Raw genomic sequence first — 17,614 nt, 5'->3', positions numbered from 1 at the left:
GGACCGGGTCACTGCGGGGTCCCTGCCAGGCCCTCCACGAGGCCACCTCTCGGTCCCTACGTGCCCAGCAGGGCCTCCTCCCATCACGTCTGTGGGTCCCGACCGCTGAGCCCACCTGTCACCGCGCCCCTCCCTCCCCACCTCCCCTCCAAGCCTCTGGGGCTCCCCGTCCCCCAAACCTCAGCGCCCCCCCCGACACAGCGCTCGGGCGAGCCCGCTCCTCTGCTGCGGACCATGCGCCACGCGCGCTGCTGACCTCAGCGGCCCCTCCTGCCATCGCAATGTCACCTGTCAGTGTGTGCACATGCCAGCCAGACGGCAGGACCCCGGAAACTGTCCCCGAACCAGCCCGGTCCCTGCCCTGTCTTTAGAGGACTGGACACGTGTTTGGCGGGGAGGCAGCCTGGATCCCAAAAGGACAAAATGATGCGATTCCTGGGTTTCCATAGTAACTTCAACATCCCTGCTATTCTCAGGGATCAGAGGATCAGAGTGTAAACTGAGGCAACGTTCTCTTTTTCTCTTTTCTTTTTTGGTGGGCGGGGATGTTAGATTCTTCTTCAGTCCAGCTGGTCGGGGCCAAAGTGAGGTTAGAGCCCCAGCTCCTGGGCTGCCACTGTGCCCCAGCGCTGAGGCCAGGAACCAGAAAAAGACCCCACAGCCCCTTCTGCCTGCTGGGCCCTTCCGTAGTCCGGCTGTGGCTCCCTCATCTCTGCGCCCTGCCCCAGAGGACGCCAGCACTGGCTCCTCCCCGGGGACAGGAGGAAGGACAGCCACATCCAGGCCACACAGCCCCTGTGACGCCTTCCCCGAGTGCCCGGCTCGCTCTGCTCCCTCCCTTGTCCCCGCCGCTGTTTGGGACTGACAGCCTCAGCCTCCTTCGTGCCAGAAGCAGGGCTCGGGCTTAGTCCACTGGGTCCTAACGGGAAACTGAGGCCCAAAGAAAACAGACAGAAGAGTTCAAAACGCACGAGGCCCCCTGCAGTCGGCACGGACATCGGGGGGGCAGGCAAGTTCAGCAGAGCCGGGCGATGGCCACCTGGGAGGAGGTTCTGGCCCTGGGCTTCGGGTAGAGCAGGGCGACGGTCAGAGTGTACTGCGTGGCAGCGTCCTCGAGGGCAGAGACCCTGCCGTGGGCATCCCAGCAACCCTCCCGCCCCAGACGAGCCCCGCTGCTGCCGGCCGGGAGGCATGGCCACCACGTGGGCAGCGCTGGACCTCTCGGCCCCCGGGGCCCTGCCGAGAGGTGACACAGACCACGAGGCCCAGAGAGGACGCTGCCCCTCCCCGCCGGCACACGGAGCCTGCAGGGTGCACGTCGCGCCGACGGCCCCCGTGGGCAGACGCAGCGCCAAGCCCAGGGTCTAGAAGCGGGGACCTGCTGAGTTCAGAGACCCCGTCCCCGCGTGCAGTGAGGAGCCAGGGGCAGTCGAGGAGGAGCCGGGGCAGGACAGACAAGGGACCGGAGCGAGGAGGGGACGGAGGGCTTACTAGGTCTCCACCTTGCCACTGCCGCGGTGGGAACAGCGGCCCCCGCGGCCGGTCTGACCCTGAGGGGGGCGTCAAAGTGAAAGCACCCCGACTGCTCCAGCAAGGAAAAGAGGCCGGTCCCGTGAGACCAGGGGAGACACGACGGCTGCTCAGGGGGCCCGTTTGCCCCTCGAACCCTCAGCCCTCCGGCCCCAGACGCCCAGTGCCCACATGTGCCCCAAATGGCAGCAGCCTCAGACTGTGGAGGGGGGTCCCTGAAAGAGGGTGCTCTGACCCCGAGTGGGGCGACCTGACTTCCCTGGAGCCCAGTCTGCGGGACGGCCGGCAGGGTGGGCAGCCCCCCGCCAGCAGTAATTGAAAGGAGCAGATGAGAGGAGTGTGTGTCCCCCACCGCCCCGCCCGCGGGGGCTGCCGAGCTCCGAGAACTAATCAAGTTACAGACGGCCTCCCTGCCCCGGGGGGCTGGCCGGGGAGGGCCGGGAGTCGCACTGAGCCACAACAGCTTAGCGGGGCTCGGGTTTCCCGGCCCGGCTATATTTATCCCTGGTTCCGTGCCAGCGGGGAGGGTTTAAATGGCACCCAGCAGTTGGCGTGAGGGGCTGCAGGCGCTCGGGGGCCAGCGGCAGGAGCGAGCCTCTTCCGACCCCATGGAGCTGTACGAGACGCCCCCCTACTTCTACCAGGAGCCCCACTTCTGCGACGGGGACAGCTACCTGCCCGTCCACCTGCAGGGCTTCGAGCCCCCGGGCTACGAGCGGGCCGAGCTCGGCCTGGGCCCTGAGGCCCGCGGGCCCCTCGAAGACCAGGGGCTGGGGCCGCCGGAGCCCTGCCCGGGCCAGTGCCTGCCGTGGGCGTGCAAGGCGTGCAAGAGGAAGTCGGTGTCGGTGGACCGGCGGCGGGCGGCCACGCTGCGGGAGAAGCGCCGGCTGAAGAAGGTGAACGAGGCCTTCGAGGCCCTAAAGCGCAGTGCACTGCCCAACCCCAGCCAGCGGCTGCCCAAGGTCGAGATCCTGCGCAGCGCCATCCAGTACATCGAGCGGCTGCAGGCCCTGCTGCGCGCCCTCAGCCAGGAGGAGCGCGGCCTGCGCGGCCCCCCCGCGGCGGTGAGTGGCCCCGGCCCCCGGCGCCCGGCCCCCGTGCCCTTTCCAGACAGGACAGAGGCCACGGGGGGTGTGGGGGGCGGGCCGCAGAGCTCAGAAGGGCCCCAGCCAGCGCCGGCCACGTGGAGTGACCGTGACCACAGTGCCTGGGGATGGGCCCACCTGGCTGGCCCGAGACCCCAGCCTCGGCCAGGAACCCGGAGCCCTTAGGCCAGGGCAGGCCAGGAAGCAGGGGCTCTGCGGCCGACTGTTCCAGGTCCCCGCAGGGGCGGCCTGGGCCACCGCCTCCTCCCAGTGCCCACGAGGGGCTCCCGCCCACCATCCACGGGGAGCACCTCCCGACGCACCCTGACCTCCCCTCCTCCTCTTGCAGGTACCCAGCGCCTCCTGCAGCCCAGAGTGGAGCAGCACACTGGACTTCGGCCCCAGCCCTGGGGGTAAGTGAGGCCCGACCCCAGCGCCCTCGGCTCGAACCCCTCGGCTGTCCCCAGCCCCAGTCTCCTCCCCGTGGCCCCTCCAGGGACCTGCTGACTGCGGACGGGGCGGGGGGGCCTGTGCCTCCTGAAGTCTTGACCAGCACAGAGGTCCTGCCTCCTGCTGCCTCCCCCCTCCCGCCCTGCTGGCGCTGACCTCCCATGGGAGGAGACTGCCCCTGTCCCAGGGGCACCTGGGAACCGCTGAGTCAGAGCCCCTCACCGGGCCAGTGAAGGGCAGCCTGGGCCCAACGCCTCCTACAGCAGCCTGAACAGCGGCCTCAGACCCATGGCCACTGCGGACCTTGGGGACCACGTGCCCCGTGGGGGAACGGCTCAGGCCACAGCAGGACCTGAGTCTGCTCGGCTGACTGTCCTGGGACCCCAGGCCCCACCCCATGAACTGCCCACTAACACCCTGCCCTCTCCCTGCAGACCATCTGCTCACAGCCGACCCCACAGAAACCCACAACCTGCACTCACTCAGCTCCATCGTGGACGGCATGACCGTGGAGGACGTCTCCGCAGCCTTCCCAGACGAATCCATGCCCAACTGAGGTCGTGTGCCAGGCCGGCCACCGCGTCCGCAGCAGAGGCCTCCTGCCCGGGGCGGCCCCACGCCAGCCCCTCCCCTCCTCGTCCAAGTAAGGTGACCCCGCCACCCAGAGAGGGAACGCAGGCTCTCACTCAGCCGGCTCCTCGGGGCTCAGGCGCGCGTCTCCAGGGAGAGGAAGCGGGGCTCGGCGTGCCCCTCGGGCACCCGTGTCCGCGCAGACGAGCCGAGCACACCTGCTGTCCTGCCCCCGCCTGCTGCCAGAGGCCGGGCTGGGCCTGCCCTGAGCTGGGGGAGAACAGGACGGCGCCCTGTTCCCAAGTCCCTGGGGGCCAAGCTTCTGCAGAGAACACTGGGAACCTCCCGCGGTTTTATGTTTTGTTCCGTTTTGTGTTTGTGTGTTGTTTGTGGAACTGCCATCTGACCAAGGTCTCCTGTGCGAAGTTGCCAGGGACAGGTGTATGTGTGTGGGGGGGCAGGGACTCTTGGGGTGATTTCTTTTGTTAACTAAGCATCGTGTGGTTTTGCCATTGTTTTGTATTTTTTTCTAACTTATTTGGATTTCCTTTTTTAAAAAATGAATAAAGATTGGGGGCTAGAACAGTGTCTGAGACGATGCGGTGCGGGCTGCTGCACCTGCACCCCCCCCAGTCCAGACGCACCCAGGGATGGCGTCCAAGGGCTGGAGCGGCCGGGGCCCTGGGACGCCAGGCCCGGTCCACAGAACCCTGGGGGACACGTGGGAAAGCCTGCCGAGCGCTCGCCACACTAATTCTCACAGCCCGTCCACGCCACTCACATCCCGCAGGCCCCGCCGCTGACAGCCCCGGGCAGCGGGCCGGGGGCACCTGTGGGACCCCCTCCCTCATCCCGCGTCTCCTCTGCTGTGACACCACCGGGAGCCCCGAAGGGAGGGGGGCCGACGGAATCAGGCTGGCCAGGGTCAGACATCGTCACCCCCCTGAGCCAGCCAGCGAGGCCTGCCACAGCCTCCCAGTCCTCCAGACGGCAAGGAGTCTGGCCCCTGCCTGCCGCTCAGAAGAGAAGGCCGCTCTGCTGGGGCTGAGGGGAGGGGCTCGCAAGGACAATGCAGGGGCCCCTCCAGACGGGACGCTGCTTTCCAAAGGCTCTGAGGGAGAAGGCGGGCGGAGAACAGGGAGCAGCGGTTTGGGGCAGAGGCCACGCAGCATTAAGCGGGAAGCACCAGGCCAGACTCTAAACGGACCCTCAGCAACCACCAGAGACGAATCCCAAGTGCTCCGGGCTCAGCTGTCGGATGCTGCACGTGGCCGGTTTCAGAGTCGCTGCCCGAGCCAGGCGTCTGGACAGAGCCTGGTCCCGTCAGCCCTCACCCAGGTCTCGGGCCCTTGCCAGGGTTACTCGGCAGGCGCAGCTGGGCCATGTCCCCAGCCCTCCTGACTTGCTCCTGAGCGGGGCTCAACATGCAGCCCCCGGGCTCCCCAGAAACCCTGCAGAGGGAGCAGGGGGGGGGCTGCTCGTCTGGAAAACCCGGTCGTCTGCACGATTCCCAGTCCCCATGACAGCTGCTCAGGTCCTTGTCCTCTGTCTGGCAACCCCGAACCCCGACACAGCCCCACCGCCTCAGCCGCCCCCTTGCTGGGGGCTCGCGTCCGCTGAGGGGCTGGGAGGCTCGGGGCTGCTGGGCGCATTCCTCATCCCCCCGTAGCTGCCACGTCCATTGGAAACTGTGGTCCACATTCATAACCTGGTGAGAATGGACAGTCCTCAGAGATGGCCATTAGGGTCAGCGATGCCAACTACGGCCAGGCCTGGCCTCCGTCTGCTCCAATGCTCCCCACGTCCTCAAGTCTCCCCCCAGGGAGAAATCGCTGCTGGGACCGCACAGGTGCGAGGGCAAACCACCAGGCGGGGGCAGAAACTGTCCTCAAAGCACAGGGACTTTCCTAGCTTAGCAAGAGCTTAGCCTTCGCAACTGAAGTGCCGATGAGGGTTAATGAGCTCGGCGTGGCCGCTCTTTAGGGAAATTCGCTTCGGTTCAGATCTCCAGCGAAAGCACCTGCAGCGAAGCGAACGGGGTTAATCAAATGCTGCAGCCCGGGAACCCCAAGGGGAAAGACAAGAATGACTTGAAATTGACACAGCAAGTCAGTGTGTAAACAGGAAGTCGCGGAGAGTATGGACAATTAGTGTGACTTATGGAATGTCTAAGGCACTGTTTGCCGAGCTTGATAACACTCTCAGGTGTCTGTCTTCTCGAAGTGATATTTGGGAGCCGAAAAGCCTCAGTGCTGCAGGTGGGAGGGACGGCCGAGGGCGTTTCACGGGTGGAACCCCTTCCCCAGCTCGTCACCCCACTGGTTTCTCTGAAGTCTTGGCTTCCGGGCCCCAGCCTAGGGCGGAGACCCTCGGAAGGGAGCTCAAGCTCAAGAGGGCTCTGGGTTGGGCTGGAGTCTTGGCTAAGGGGACCCCAATCTTTACCCCACGGCGATGCTGGCCATACCCCCCCTCAGCCACAGGCACCTACCGGAAGCGTGAAACATCGCTGGGACGGGCTGAAGGAGGCGGTCCGGGAGAGAAACACAGATGCCTTTCCTTCCCACGAATGTCACAGAAGCGTGATGTTCGGGTCTCATCTCAAGCTCGGCATGTCCGAAACGGAACCCCCATCGGCCTGCCCTGCCTCTCCCTTCCCGCTGGACAGCAGAGCAGCACTGGGGGGGCTGGGGATTTTCTGGATTCCTTCAGATTCTCATAGCCGGCTGATCGCCACACGGGCCGCCTCGCCGTGATTGTGGAGAGAAGGGGAAGGGCCTGTAGGGGCTCGGGCGCCAGGCCACGCCTCCCGCACCTGCGTGCCCTCCCCTGACCGGCCCCCACGTCGTCCTCCATGCCAGGGACGCTGCCATCCCAGACTGTCAGCGTCCAGGATGCAGTCGGCCTCGGAGGCGAGGAGGCCGGGGCGTGTGCCGCTCGCAGAGTCAGAGGCCCCGGGTGACGGCGTGTCGTGGCGGAGGGCAGGGAGGGCACCGCAGTCAGGGCCTGGCTCTGGGGTCCCCACCTGCCTCTCGTCAGCTGGGCACATTCTGCACACGAGCTGACACGCCAAGCCGGCGCAGAGCAGCGCCCGGCACACGCCATGTCCGCGATTTACCCTCACTAAACACTAACCCTCAGCAAACCCGGCCGGCCGGGGCCGGCTCGCTCATCCAGTCCGGGCTGCATTTCGAGGGGTGGAGAGAGCACAAGGCTGACCCAAGGGTGGGACTCAGACGGCATCTCGGCTGGCAGAGAGCTGGGGCAAAGCGTGGCCGCTGCCAATTCTGCTGGGGACAGCTAGGGACAGCTAGGGACACCTCCCAGGTGGCGCCCGGCAGGGTCTGGGAGGTTCCCGGCCACAGAGGCAGCGTGGGCAGCAGAGCGGCCTTCGGCGCTGGGCTTCGGCGGACGCGGCGCCGCTGAGCGGAGTGGACTTGGGACGGGGGTGGGGGTGCCAGGGGCACTGCGGCGTCCTGTGCCACGCCGACCCAGGGCCGGGGGCATGAGAGGGCGCAGGAGCAGGTGAGCAGAGCTCCTAGGCCACGGGCAGCCCCGGCGGCCCCCTCCCCAGCACTCCACGCCGGTGCGGGGAGCGTTAAACTCCACTTTCACTGCCCGGAGGGCTGTGGAGGAAGCTGCACGAGCCAGGTGAGCTCAAAACACCAGAGCCACGTGCGGGTCGTCTCAAATCCAGGTTGTTTATTGGCACGTACACACGCACACTCACCCACACACCCGGCCCTGCTGCACGGAGCCGGGGCGGCACTGAGGGCAGGCCTGGCAAGGACAGGGGGCTGCTGAGGGCTCGGGCCACTGGTGACTCTCCAAGGACGCTGGCCACAAGGCAACAGATGCACCAGGACAGCAGCCTTTGGTCACCTCCATGCAATCCCAAGATGCCTTGAGGGGACCCGGGTCCCACCAGCTGCTGCCCTATGACGCGACCACTGTGCAGGGTTAAGGTGCGGAGAGGGGGCTCGCCTATCGAGTCCCCTGATGAAGCCAGATGGTGTCCTGGTCCCTAACTCCACAGTCTCAGGAACCTGGGGTTTCCCCATAATCTGACCACCCATCACCCAGGCTCGGGGGCCATTTCTCACCACTGACTCATTTTCTGCTCAACCCCTCCTGCTCCCTGCGCAGTGGCCTGATAAATAGGGAGGGCAGGGGACAGCGAGGGACAGCGTGCCACCTGGTAGCCCTGCCCGCGCCCGGGGACCCCTCCTCCACCGAAAAGTGGCCAAGGGCTCTGGGCCCTGGCACTGCCCCCGGCCCCATCGCTCCTGGACGGGGTGCTCCGACCCACTGCCCCACCCGCTCACCTGCCCTGCTCAGAACCTAAGCCGCTGCTCGGCCCCCGGCAGGCGGGCAGCGCCCTGGCCCTCCTCCAGGAAACGTGCGGCAGAGGGATTTTGGGGGTGCTGTTCCTAGCAAACCAGAAGTGGGGCCGCGGCCCCAGCCCTGGCCCCACCATGCTGGCTGCTGGCGAAGCTAAGCCACGTGCAGGAAGCGCGTGGGTCTCCGAGGGGGCCACCCCTGCACAGCATGGGAGCCCCGAGCAAGGAGGGGTGCTCTGGGGGTGAGCGGGGGGGCGCCGGCCTCACCGACACTCAGTCACCTGCCCTGGGCCGGACCCACCGACAGGAAAGCTTTGTTCTCTCCCGGGGGGTCGGGGAAGGCAGCCTCGGTCGACCTCCCCCCAAAGCTGGTCCCAAGGTCCATGCACGTGTGTGTCAGCCGCCCACAGCATGGGCGCGGGGCCCGGGGGTGGGTGGCGCTGGGCGCAGCTGGCAGTGCACAGCCGGTCAGCCCCAGAGCGAAGCAGGGCCGCCCCACAGCCCTTCGGGCTCAAGGCACCGCAGGCTGCTGTGCCCGCCTCCCGTGGCCCTGCCTGGCGGTGGGGCAGGGCGCCTCCCTTCCCCTCCCCCCCAAGCCGAGGCCCCATCCCTCAGATTCCTCTCACATGCACACTGCGCATCCCGCTTGGCCAGGGCCTGGCATGGCCTCTCCTCAGCCTCACCACCCTGGGGGGAGGGGCCTGCTGTCCCCGCCCCCCCCCCCCCCCCCCCCGGCCCCCAGGCAGTGCTGGAGGCAACTGTGGGGTGCTTCAGGGAGGAAGAACGGTGAGGGGCGCCTGCACCAGAAGAGGGTCATTTGGCACAGGACGGGGACAGGGACAGGAGCCAGAAGGCCTGGGCGGCCCCGCAAGGCACCACCTGACATTCTCCTCTCGGAAGGGCCGTCCCCAGCCCTCGGCACAGGGTCCATCTCCATGGGCGGCATCCAGGCCCGCCAGGTCCAGGAGCTGAGGGTGGAGTCGCACCCACCCAGAGGTGGCCGCTGTCCCTTCCGCAGAATCTGCACAGCACTGCCGGCCAGCCACGTCCCCAGACGCACAGGACAGCGGGGTCTCGGGGGGCTGCAGCGGGACGTGCTAGTCCCGGAAGGCGGAGAGCATGTGTCCGTAGAGATAGTGGGACCGAGCTGGGGAGAGAGGCCAGCACTGAGCCGGGCAGCGCGGGAGGCGGGGCTGCAGGGGACCCGCCGGTGACAGCCCGGAGACAGCCCCGCCGGGCACCGGCGACGGGGCGGGAAGGGCCGTCTGCCCGGGGGGCAGGGGGGCCGGCGGGGGTCGGCACGTGCAGGTCCGCACTGCCAGGGTTCGGGTCGCAGCACCGCGAGCGCGCGCGGGGCGCCGGGCGGCGTCGGGGGGCGCGGGGCGGGGCCGGGCGCCGTCACTCACCTTCGGGCGCGGGCGCCAGCATGCCCCCCGCGAGGTCCCGCGGCCGGAAGCGCTTCCTCCAGGACGGCGCGCGGCGGAACACCCTGTCGGCGCCCTGCGCAGGGACACAGTGCAGATGCCCCCAGCCCGCCCTCCGCGCCCGGCTGCCAGGGCACCGGCCCCGCCCTTTCGGAAAGAAGCGGGCAGAAGCCTGGCCCTCAGCTTCTCCGCCTGTGGAATGAACCGGCAGAGGCAGGTGCTGACCTCGTGACCCTGAATGCTGTGGCTCGGATTGGAGGATCCCCTCTGATGGCATGTCCCCAACCTCTCCAACCTGGCTTCGGATGCCCGGCGACCTTCCGAGTACCCCTCTTCTCGGCCCCAACCTGGGACTGGTCACCAGGCAGCCTCCCCCCTGCCCACTCTTGGGGGGCCTCAAGGTGGATGGGGCGTCAGGACACCGGCCAACAGGACCCCGGAATAGTATGACCCCCCCTCAGGCTGCACGCCCTGGCGGGACCAGGGACAGTACTGCGTGGTGGCCGGGCAGGCGGGTGTGGTGGGCAACCCCGGCTGTCCGCCCCTCCCCAGTGCCAGCCAAGTCCCCGAAATTGCAGAAGGCGTGAGCCCTGCGCACACAGGACGCCCTGCCTCACAGCCTGATGTCCCTGCGCCTGCACCCGCAGACTGCTCTGGGCAGAGGCCGCCAGCAGGGACGGGGGGCTCCAAGCCACACCGCCGCCTCGCTCCTGAGTGGGCCCAGTGCCCCCCTCCAGCCCTAGCCCTCCACGGGGCCTGTGGTCCTAGCAGCACTGGACCCGCACTTATGAGATTATGTCACCGATCTCCCTCCCCGTCACAGTCTGTGTTCCCTGGGGCAGAGACGGAGACCGGCCCTCAGCCCCCGAGCGGTGCCCGGGACGCGGCCGGCATGGCGAAGCCAGCTCAGCTCCGCGGGGGCGTTCCGGGCAGGCGCCTTCTCTGTGAGCACCAGGAACTCGCCTCACTTCTGTCCTCCCCATAACTGAGCCCACAGCGACCCCTCCATCCTGTCCCCACCTTCGGCCAGCCCAAGGGCACGGGGCAGGGCGGGAATGTCCCCGCCCCTCCCACCTGCTCAGCCAGGGACATCCCCGCCCTGCCCCGTGCCCTTGCACCGGGAAGGTGGACTGGGCACTGCCCTGTCGGGCCAGACACCGGGGGGAAATGGGAGCCAGAGTTGCAGAGACGGCTCGAGGGCGCTGGGGGGCGGTGGCTGGCCGGTCGGGAGGAGCCTCCCAGCCCGCCCGTGCCCACACATGCCACCCACTCCCAGACCTGCTTAAGCTCCTGTGAGCCAGTCTTCTTCAGCCTGGCACCACAATGCACCCCAGAAGTCCCACGGTGCCCCCAGCCTGGCGGCACCCACTCAGCAGGCCTACTCCAGGGCCTGCGGCGTGGCTGGGCGCCAGCCCTGCTCTGCCACACGCCAGCCTGTGACAACGGCCAGGGCTCCCCACCTGCCAGATGCCACAGGGCCCCGTCACACAGACGACTGCGAGCACAGAGCCAGCTGCGAGTCGCCACCACCGGGCCTGGCCCGGGGGAGGCCTGCGAAGACATTTCTGTGAGGGCTGGAGGAATAAGCAGCCTCGAAGTCGGAAGGAAGCACAGCGAGATGCATGGGGGCCCTTCCCCCCACGGCACCGAAGATGGGGTCTGGGCGGGGGCCCACGCAGGGGCACAGGGAGCCAGGGCCCGAGAGGGGGGGTGGTCTGCGGTCCGCCCACCAGCCCGGAGCACACACACCGCCGCGTGCACATCCGACTCCGAGATGCCCCTGGGGAAGAGGCCCCACCAGCTCTGGGCGCTCCTGAGTGTGCCCTGTCTGTGGGGCGGAGGAGTGGCCCACGGGGCGGCTTCACCCAACTGAGAAGGGGGCGCCGATGCTATCGCAGAGGCCAGCGCTGGCAGCAGAGGCGCCGTGGGCAGCAGGGCGAGGGGAAGCTGCACGGGAAACCGGGACGGAGCAGCTAAGATGGAACAGTCTGGGCTCCTTTTGAACTTGTTTGGAGCCAAGGAGCTAAGGCAGACATGTCGGGAAGGGCCACGCACGGGCCAGCAAGGCTGAGGACCGGAGGCTGAGGGGCAGGTGGCGGGGCAGAGGGGCCGTGTCCTCAGGAAGCAGGTGCATCTGGCACACGCGCCTGAGGGGGCGTCGAGGTCGCCCACCACGGGGGCCTGACTCGGGCCCAGCCTGACCAGACCTGGCGGCAGGCGCTGCTTCCGGCGACAAGGCCGAAGGAGGGCCCTTCGCTCGGCGCCCAGGCAAAGGCGAGCGCGGGGCAGGGCTGTGCCGCGCCCAGCGCTCGGCGGCGTCCAGCACAGAGTGAGCGGCAAGCCCACTGCTTAGCGAGCTCAGCCTCACGTCTGCCTGCAGGCAGCCCCCCGGCTACAGGGCCTGGGATCTCGACGAGCGGGCGGGGGTCATGCTGTGCCGATGGCACTGAAGGGACAGGGCCTGAGAGACGAAGAGAAAGGTCTGGTCCCAGAGAGGTGGCCCTCGGGGACACCGCGGACCCTGCGTGGCCAGGGGCGGGCGCGGAGCCGGGGGCAGCTGCAGGGACAACACCGAGGCCTCCAGCTCTCGTCCGAGGAAGTCGGTTCGCGGAGGCGGCTCGGCCGCTGCAGGGCCGGGCCCCGCCTGACCCCTGCCCTGTGTCAGCGCCCCCGTGGCTCTGCCAACATCTACCCAAGGAGAGCAGAGTCCGTGACCTTCAATCCACTTAGCTGACATTGACCGAACCCCGAGGGCCCCACATCACGGGCACTCACGTCATCCAGCTTCCGGTCTGTGCCCAAGGCCAAGAGGTTGTGGAACTCTCTCTCCATCACCTGGCGGGCCTGGAATCCACAGGGTGAGAGAGCGAGGTGGGGCTGAGTCAGCGACCCCTCTGCCATCCGTCGCCTGTTTCCTGGGGCTCCGAGGGCAGAATCTAACCCAGTGAACGATCCGCTCCTTCAAGCAAACCTCAGGGTCCTTAAAAGTCAGCTGTAAACCTCGAGGTTCTTTCACATGAAGCAAATTAGACGACTGTCACTTTTTAAAAAGTAGGACCACAGGACACATGGATGGACAGGCTTCACCCACGCATTTTGTCCATAAGTGCAAATCATGCCTTTCTGTGGTGACGAATACCAAGCCGGCCGTCGCGAACAGGGATTTAACTTATTTAGGGCAAAGAAACACGTGTCCTAAAGCTGCACATGAACGTGACTCCGGAAGGCTTCGCAGCCACGGGTGTAGCGGCCCGTGGGCTGCGTGGCCCGTTGGCCTCTGGGAGCTCAGCCTGGGAGGCCTGGGATGTGCCAGAGACGGGAACTTTCAAAACTGCCGCCAGGCCCTTTCACCCGTTCCCAGCAACGCGCTCTGACCCGGGCAGACCCCCGCCCCTCCTTGCTAAGTGATACAAAGGGGCCAGGAAAACAAGGGCGGTCGGACGGCAGCAGAGGGGCCCGGCCCCTGGGCCCGGGGGGGCCGCTGCCCGCAGAACTGGGGACGGAGGCGAAACGAAGCCCGTGCCCGGGCGAAGACGCCCCTTGCGCCACTCAGTGAGGACGGCCCTCGCCGCACTGGGGACGTGACGGCTTTGTAAGCAACCGGGAGGGAGAGGCTGAGTGAACGTGCGGGCGTCCAGACGGCACTCGGGGCAGGAGACACGTCGCGGGGCGTGGGCAGAGCAGGGAAGGCTCCTCAGAGGACGGGGGTCTGCGCCGTCCACAGGGGCCAGGGAGGGGCACTGGCCACGTGCGCGGCTGTCACCCCCAAAGGCCATCACGCCACCCGGGATCACAAGGCCACAGTCCCGCCCATGCACCAGCCCAGTGCGTCTGCTCCCAGGACAGGCCCTGCGGCTCTGAGAATTTAGGCCGCCCCGTCGGGAAGGCCAGGCTGAGGCCCAGGGGCGGCGGAATCAGAGCTCGTGAGGCCACAGGAGCCAAGAAGCAGCCGGACGCGGACGCCGCCCCCCGCCCCCCAGCCCGTGGCCCGGCCGGCGCCGCCCCCTGCCCGGGAGCGCCTGACGGGGCCCGCGGCCCGGTTGGGGCCGCCCCCTGCCCAGGAGCGCCTGACGGGCACGGTCAGCGTCAGGCAGCACTGCACGCAGCAGGTGGCCCCCCGCGGTTAGACGGGCGAGCGCGGAGCGCCCCACAGTTAAGGGGACGTGTAATCTTCAGAGCTGGAGTCTGGGAGACACAGGCCAGCAAGCTGGGCTCGGGGCTCAGCTGCCGGATCGATCCGGTTTCTGAGGCCCGGGCCTGGGGACGGAGCCCTGAGGTGGGGGATGAAGGGGCCGTGGCCTCTGTGGCCCCCGCGGGCCCCCCCCGCAGCCCCTGAGCCGTGGGTGGAGGCAGCCCGGGCGCCGCGAGGGGCCCACCTGCGTGTTCTGCGTGGGGATCTGCAAGGCCAGGGCCAGCGCGCTGTGGTCGAAGTTCTCGTCCAGGGCCAGCAGGGCGCCGTGCACGCCGCTCCCATGCAGGTGTGCCGCGTAGTCCCGGAGCCCGATGGACTGGACCCACTGCACCACCTGGTCGTTGGTCCAGACCAGCACGTCTGGGGTGGGCAGAGGGCGGAGGGGCCCAGGCTGAACCCGGCCGGGCGGGCGGGAGGGCCCCTTCCCTGGGCGCCCAGCCCTCTCTGCTCCGTGCCCCGGCCGGCTCCGGACCCTCCCCTGGCACAGAGCGCTGGCACGGGCCGCCCCGTCCCCAGGCCGGAATGGCCCCCTCACTCTTCCTGCCTTCGCGGTCTCTTTCCCGGCCACCACCCAGGCACCGAGGTCCGAGGACACCTCCTCCATGCAGCCCTCAGCCCTGTCCTGGGGACACACTGCATTGCTCCCCGCGGTGCACCGTCCACCGTGGGGGGTCGCAGCTGGCTGGGCAGGGGCGCTCTCCCACAGCACCTTCCGCCTCTGCCTCCACTCTGCCAAGGCCTGGGGGCTTCGGCCAGGCCCCTGCGCCCCAGCAGCCCCCAGGGGAGGCCCCGGAGCTGACCGCTCACCCTTGATCTCGTGCTGGCTCTCCTCCCGCCTCTTCTCCAGCTCCTTCCGGTCGTAATTCAGCCTCTTCAGACACATGATGCCGTACTGCAGGCTGGTCCTGCAGGGCCCAGCCCCGACAGAGCCTCCGTGTCCAGACCGGCCCCTCCAGCACGGAGCCCCCAGGGCTTGTCCCAGGCCACTCCCCCCTCCCCAGGGGGCTGCTGCACACTCCTGCAAGGAAAGCAGCTTGGCCGTCCCTCTCCAGGCACTGGAATGACAAAGATGCCCACAGCCGCCAAGGCAGAAAGAGCAACATGAAGACACCCCGGTGAAGTCCCATTTCCTGTCCTCACAATGGCCTTCAGCACAGCCGGGGCTCCCCCGCCCCCTGCTGCAGCGCGGGGTGCCCCCTCTGCCTGGAACGCTCCTCCAGGCGGCTGCTTGGCCCCCTTGGCTCAAATGTCCCCGTGCCTACCTGACCACATGATCGTGACCTCGCTCAGCCCGCACCCCAAGCCCCTTACGCCGTCCGGACTTCTTCCTGCCACCTTTGGCGCCCCCTACGTGCCCCACCACCGTCCGCCTCTCCCTGTCGGCACAGAGGCTCCGTGAGCAGCAGCCTTGTTTCCTTAACTGCTGGGTCGCGAACCCCGAAAGGCTGCCTGGCGCCTGGCACCCAGCACCGGGCTCCCAGCACCCAGCGGGCTAAACGAGCTTAAAGAGGAAGCGGGCGGTCCAGGCGGGACACCCAGGCGCACGCGGCGGTCCGGGCGGGACACCCAGGCGCACGCGGTGGGTGGGCGGGAAGCACCCGCAAAGCGATGGCGGGGCCCCCCGAGCGCCGCGCCACTCTGCGGGCCAGAAGGGGCCCCCGAGGCCGTCGGCCCAGGCTCCTGCCCAGTGCAGGCGTCGCCCCGCGGCGGGCTTCCGAGCGGCGGGCGCACCTGTGCTCAGCACGCCTGGCGGCAGAGCCCCCGCCGCATGCGCCGCCACCCGGCCCTCCCGCGAGGCGTCATCGCCACAGCTGCTGAGTGCAACCGCCTCTTGCCCTGTTCCTGAGGCCGAGCTTGGCGAGACGAAAGCGTGCAACTCGCCTCCCCTTCTGCCCGGGCCTCCCCTCGGCAGCTCAGAGACGCCCCTTCTAGGAACTAGCGACCCGCGCGACTCGAAGCCCCGTCAGAAAGGGGCCTTCCAACTGCCGTTCCCGGAAGGCACTGGCCACCGCGCCCAGACGGGGGCATCCAGCGCACGTCTTCTCAGGGTGGCCCCAAGAACTCAGCAAGCCCGGGGACAAGCAGCGACGCTCAGCCCAGGGAGGAGCCCCTGGGAAAGGGGGGCTGGAGGCGCGATGTGCAGCGTCTGCGGCCGGGCGAGGCCTGGACCGCGTCCTCGGTTGCAGGGCGAGGCGGGGATCGGCTTTCGCAGAGGGGGCCCGTGACCACCGGGCCGGTGACGGGGCCCCCTCCTCCCAGACCCAGGTGTGCCCAGCCGCTCACCTGTGGAAGCTGTCCACCATCTTCAGGTGGACGCGCAGGTCCTTCTTGCTGAGGTGGTCCAGCATGCGGGCGTCCACCAGGCACTCCATGAAGAAGCTGCGGTACTGGGGCAGCCCCAGGCTGGGCAGCCACTCGTTCCCAATCCACTCGTGGTTCATGTCCCCGTAAGCCAGCGTCTGGGGACAAAGGCGGCGCCGGCTTGCCTCTGGCCCGTCTGCTCGACGTAAACGTTACTGCATCCTCCACAGCAGCCCAATAAAATTCCACTTTATTTTCACTCGGGTGGGTGGTGGTGGGAGGCGGGGCTTTGAAACACAACTTTTTAGGATTGCACTCAGTCTGGGTCGTTTGCTGCCAGGCAGCAGCAGCGAGAGCCCGCCCGGCCCGGGGCACATCGCGGCGGTGCGGCGCCTGCCTGCCTGCCTGACCGCCAGCGGACAGGCCGCGCCAGAGGCGCACGGGGCCGAGGCAGCCAGGCGCAGGCACAGCGGCGGGGGGGCGGCCCCCGCCTGCTGCCGCACCCCCCGCCCCCCGCCCGCCACCCTCGGGAGGGGACCGCGGGGCTGAGTTTCTGTCCTTTGCTTGGGAAGTTGCTAACACTTCGCCGTCGCCAGCATCTCTCTCTAAACACACTTCACTTCCCTCGCCTTTGCGTGTTGGGCACGTTCTGCGAATCTCACGGGACTTTCGCTCGACACTGCACTGCACGGTGCAGCGAACACAGCGGGACTGATGTGCCCTCCTGTCGACGACCCCTGTGCGTTCACACAGCTGCTCCGTTTTTGTCCACGGCACCTGTCTGACACCTGGCCCTGCCGTCTGCGTCTGTCCCCCAAGGACCAGGAGGAGCCTGGGGCCTGGCAGCTGCTCAGGGAAGACGTGCTCGCTGCGCACACGCAAGGGAGGCCTTTGCTCAGGTCACCGGCCCCTAACAGGGCTTCTCGCCATCTAAGCCTTGCTCTCCCTGGAAGGGGGTCAGACGGGGGGGCAGGGGGGCAGGCAGGCCTGAGGGGGCCACACCCATCCTCACCACCAGCCTGAGACCACGGCACAGCTGAGGGGAATGAGGGCGGAGGCGTCGCAGCGCAGAGCGCCTGGCAGGACGCCGCCCCGAGCGTCCTGGGCGCGGCCTTACCTGAGCCCAGCTGCCCTCCTCGCCATCCTGGCAGCATGCGAGGGGACAGGCCAGGTCAGAGGGGCTGACACCCAGCGGCTGGGTGGCTGGCCCGGGAGGGGGTGTCCGAACGGGTGAGACGACAGAGGCTGCCGCAGGAGCCCGCGTTTGTGGCGAGAGGGCGCGGCTCTGTGCGTGGCAAACGCACCTCTCCACACCTCCCGGCGCGCGCGGGAGCCAGGCCCCCAGCCCCTCCCCCCGTGCTCCCCGCAGGGGTCAAGCGCAAGGCCCGACTCCGGCTCCAGCAGTAGTGGCCTGGGGTGGGCCTGCGAAGCTGGGGTGGCCCCACACATGCACACGCGCACACATGCACGTGCAGAGTACACACACCAATGCACACAGGCACACATGCATGCACACGTAGATGCACACACAGCATGTGCGCACATGCACACCTGCATGCACACACATGCATGCGCACATGCACACCTACACAGACACATACCATACACATGCACACATGTACATGCACATACAGGATGTGCACACACAGCATGTGCACGCATGCACACATACACACCTAAATAGACGCATACCATACACATGCACACAGGCACACATGCATGTGC

The 17,614-nt window shown here is 68.0% G+C and overlaps 2 protein-coding genes across 4 annotated transcripts in view; one reads left to right on the top strand and one right to left on the bottom strand.

The window, feature by feature from the left end:
- Positions 1-1,899: 1,899 nt before the first annotated feature.
- MYOG (myogenin) lies at positions 1,900-3,621 on the top strand. The gene is made up of 3 exons (XM_016130757.2): positions 1,900-2,594; positions 2,965-3,028; positions 3,500-3,621. The coding sequence occupies exons 1-3, from the start codon at positions 2,064-2,066 to the stop codon at positions 3,619-3,621; spliced, it is 717 nt and encodes a 238-aa protein (XP_015986243.1). The 5' UTR covers positions 1,900-2,063.
- Positions 3,622-7,314: 3,693 nt separating this feature from the next.
- PPFIA4 (PTPRF interacting protein alpha 4) overlaps positions 7,315-17,614 on the bottom strand; it is a 35,298-nt gene continuing 24,998 nt past the window's right edge. Inside the window, exons 24-30 of one of the 3 annotated variants that reach the window (XM_036235540.1) lie at positions 17,007-17,033; positions 15,872-16,047; positions 14,396-14,493; positions 13,773-13,948; positions 12,172-12,240; positions 9,379-9,472; positions 8,978-9,119 (exon numbers count right to left, since the gene is read on the bottom strand). In XM_036235540.1, coding sequence (XP_036091433.1) covers positions 9,070-9,119; positions 9,379-9,472; positions 12,172-12,240; positions 13,773-13,948; positions 14,396-14,493; positions 15,872-16,047; positions 17,007-17,033 — 690 coding nt within the window. In that variant the 3' untranslated portion in view covers positions 8,978-9,069. Of the gene's footprint in view, positions 9,120-9,378; positions 9,473-12,171; positions 12,241-13,772; positions 13,949-14,395; positions 14,494-15,871; positions 16,048-17,006; positions 17,034-17,614 lie in introns of all 3 variants that reach the window. The other 2 variants (XM_036235541.1, XM_036235539.1) reach the window with 2 other exon arrangements.

The sequence above is a fragment of the Rousettus aegyptiacus genome, unplaced genomic scaffold (genome assembly GCF_014176215.1).
Source record: "Rousettus aegyptiacus isolate mRouAeg1 unplaced genomic scaffold, mRouAeg1.p scaffold_m13_p_18, whole genome shotgun sequence".
Taxonomy (NCBI): domain Eukaryota; kingdom Metazoa; phylum Chordata; class Mammalia; order Chiroptera; family Pteropodidae; genus Rousettus; species Rousettus aegyptiacus.
The sequence above is the reverse complement of the archived record's forward strand: the minus strand, read 5'-3'. Positions and strand labels throughout refer to the sequence as shown.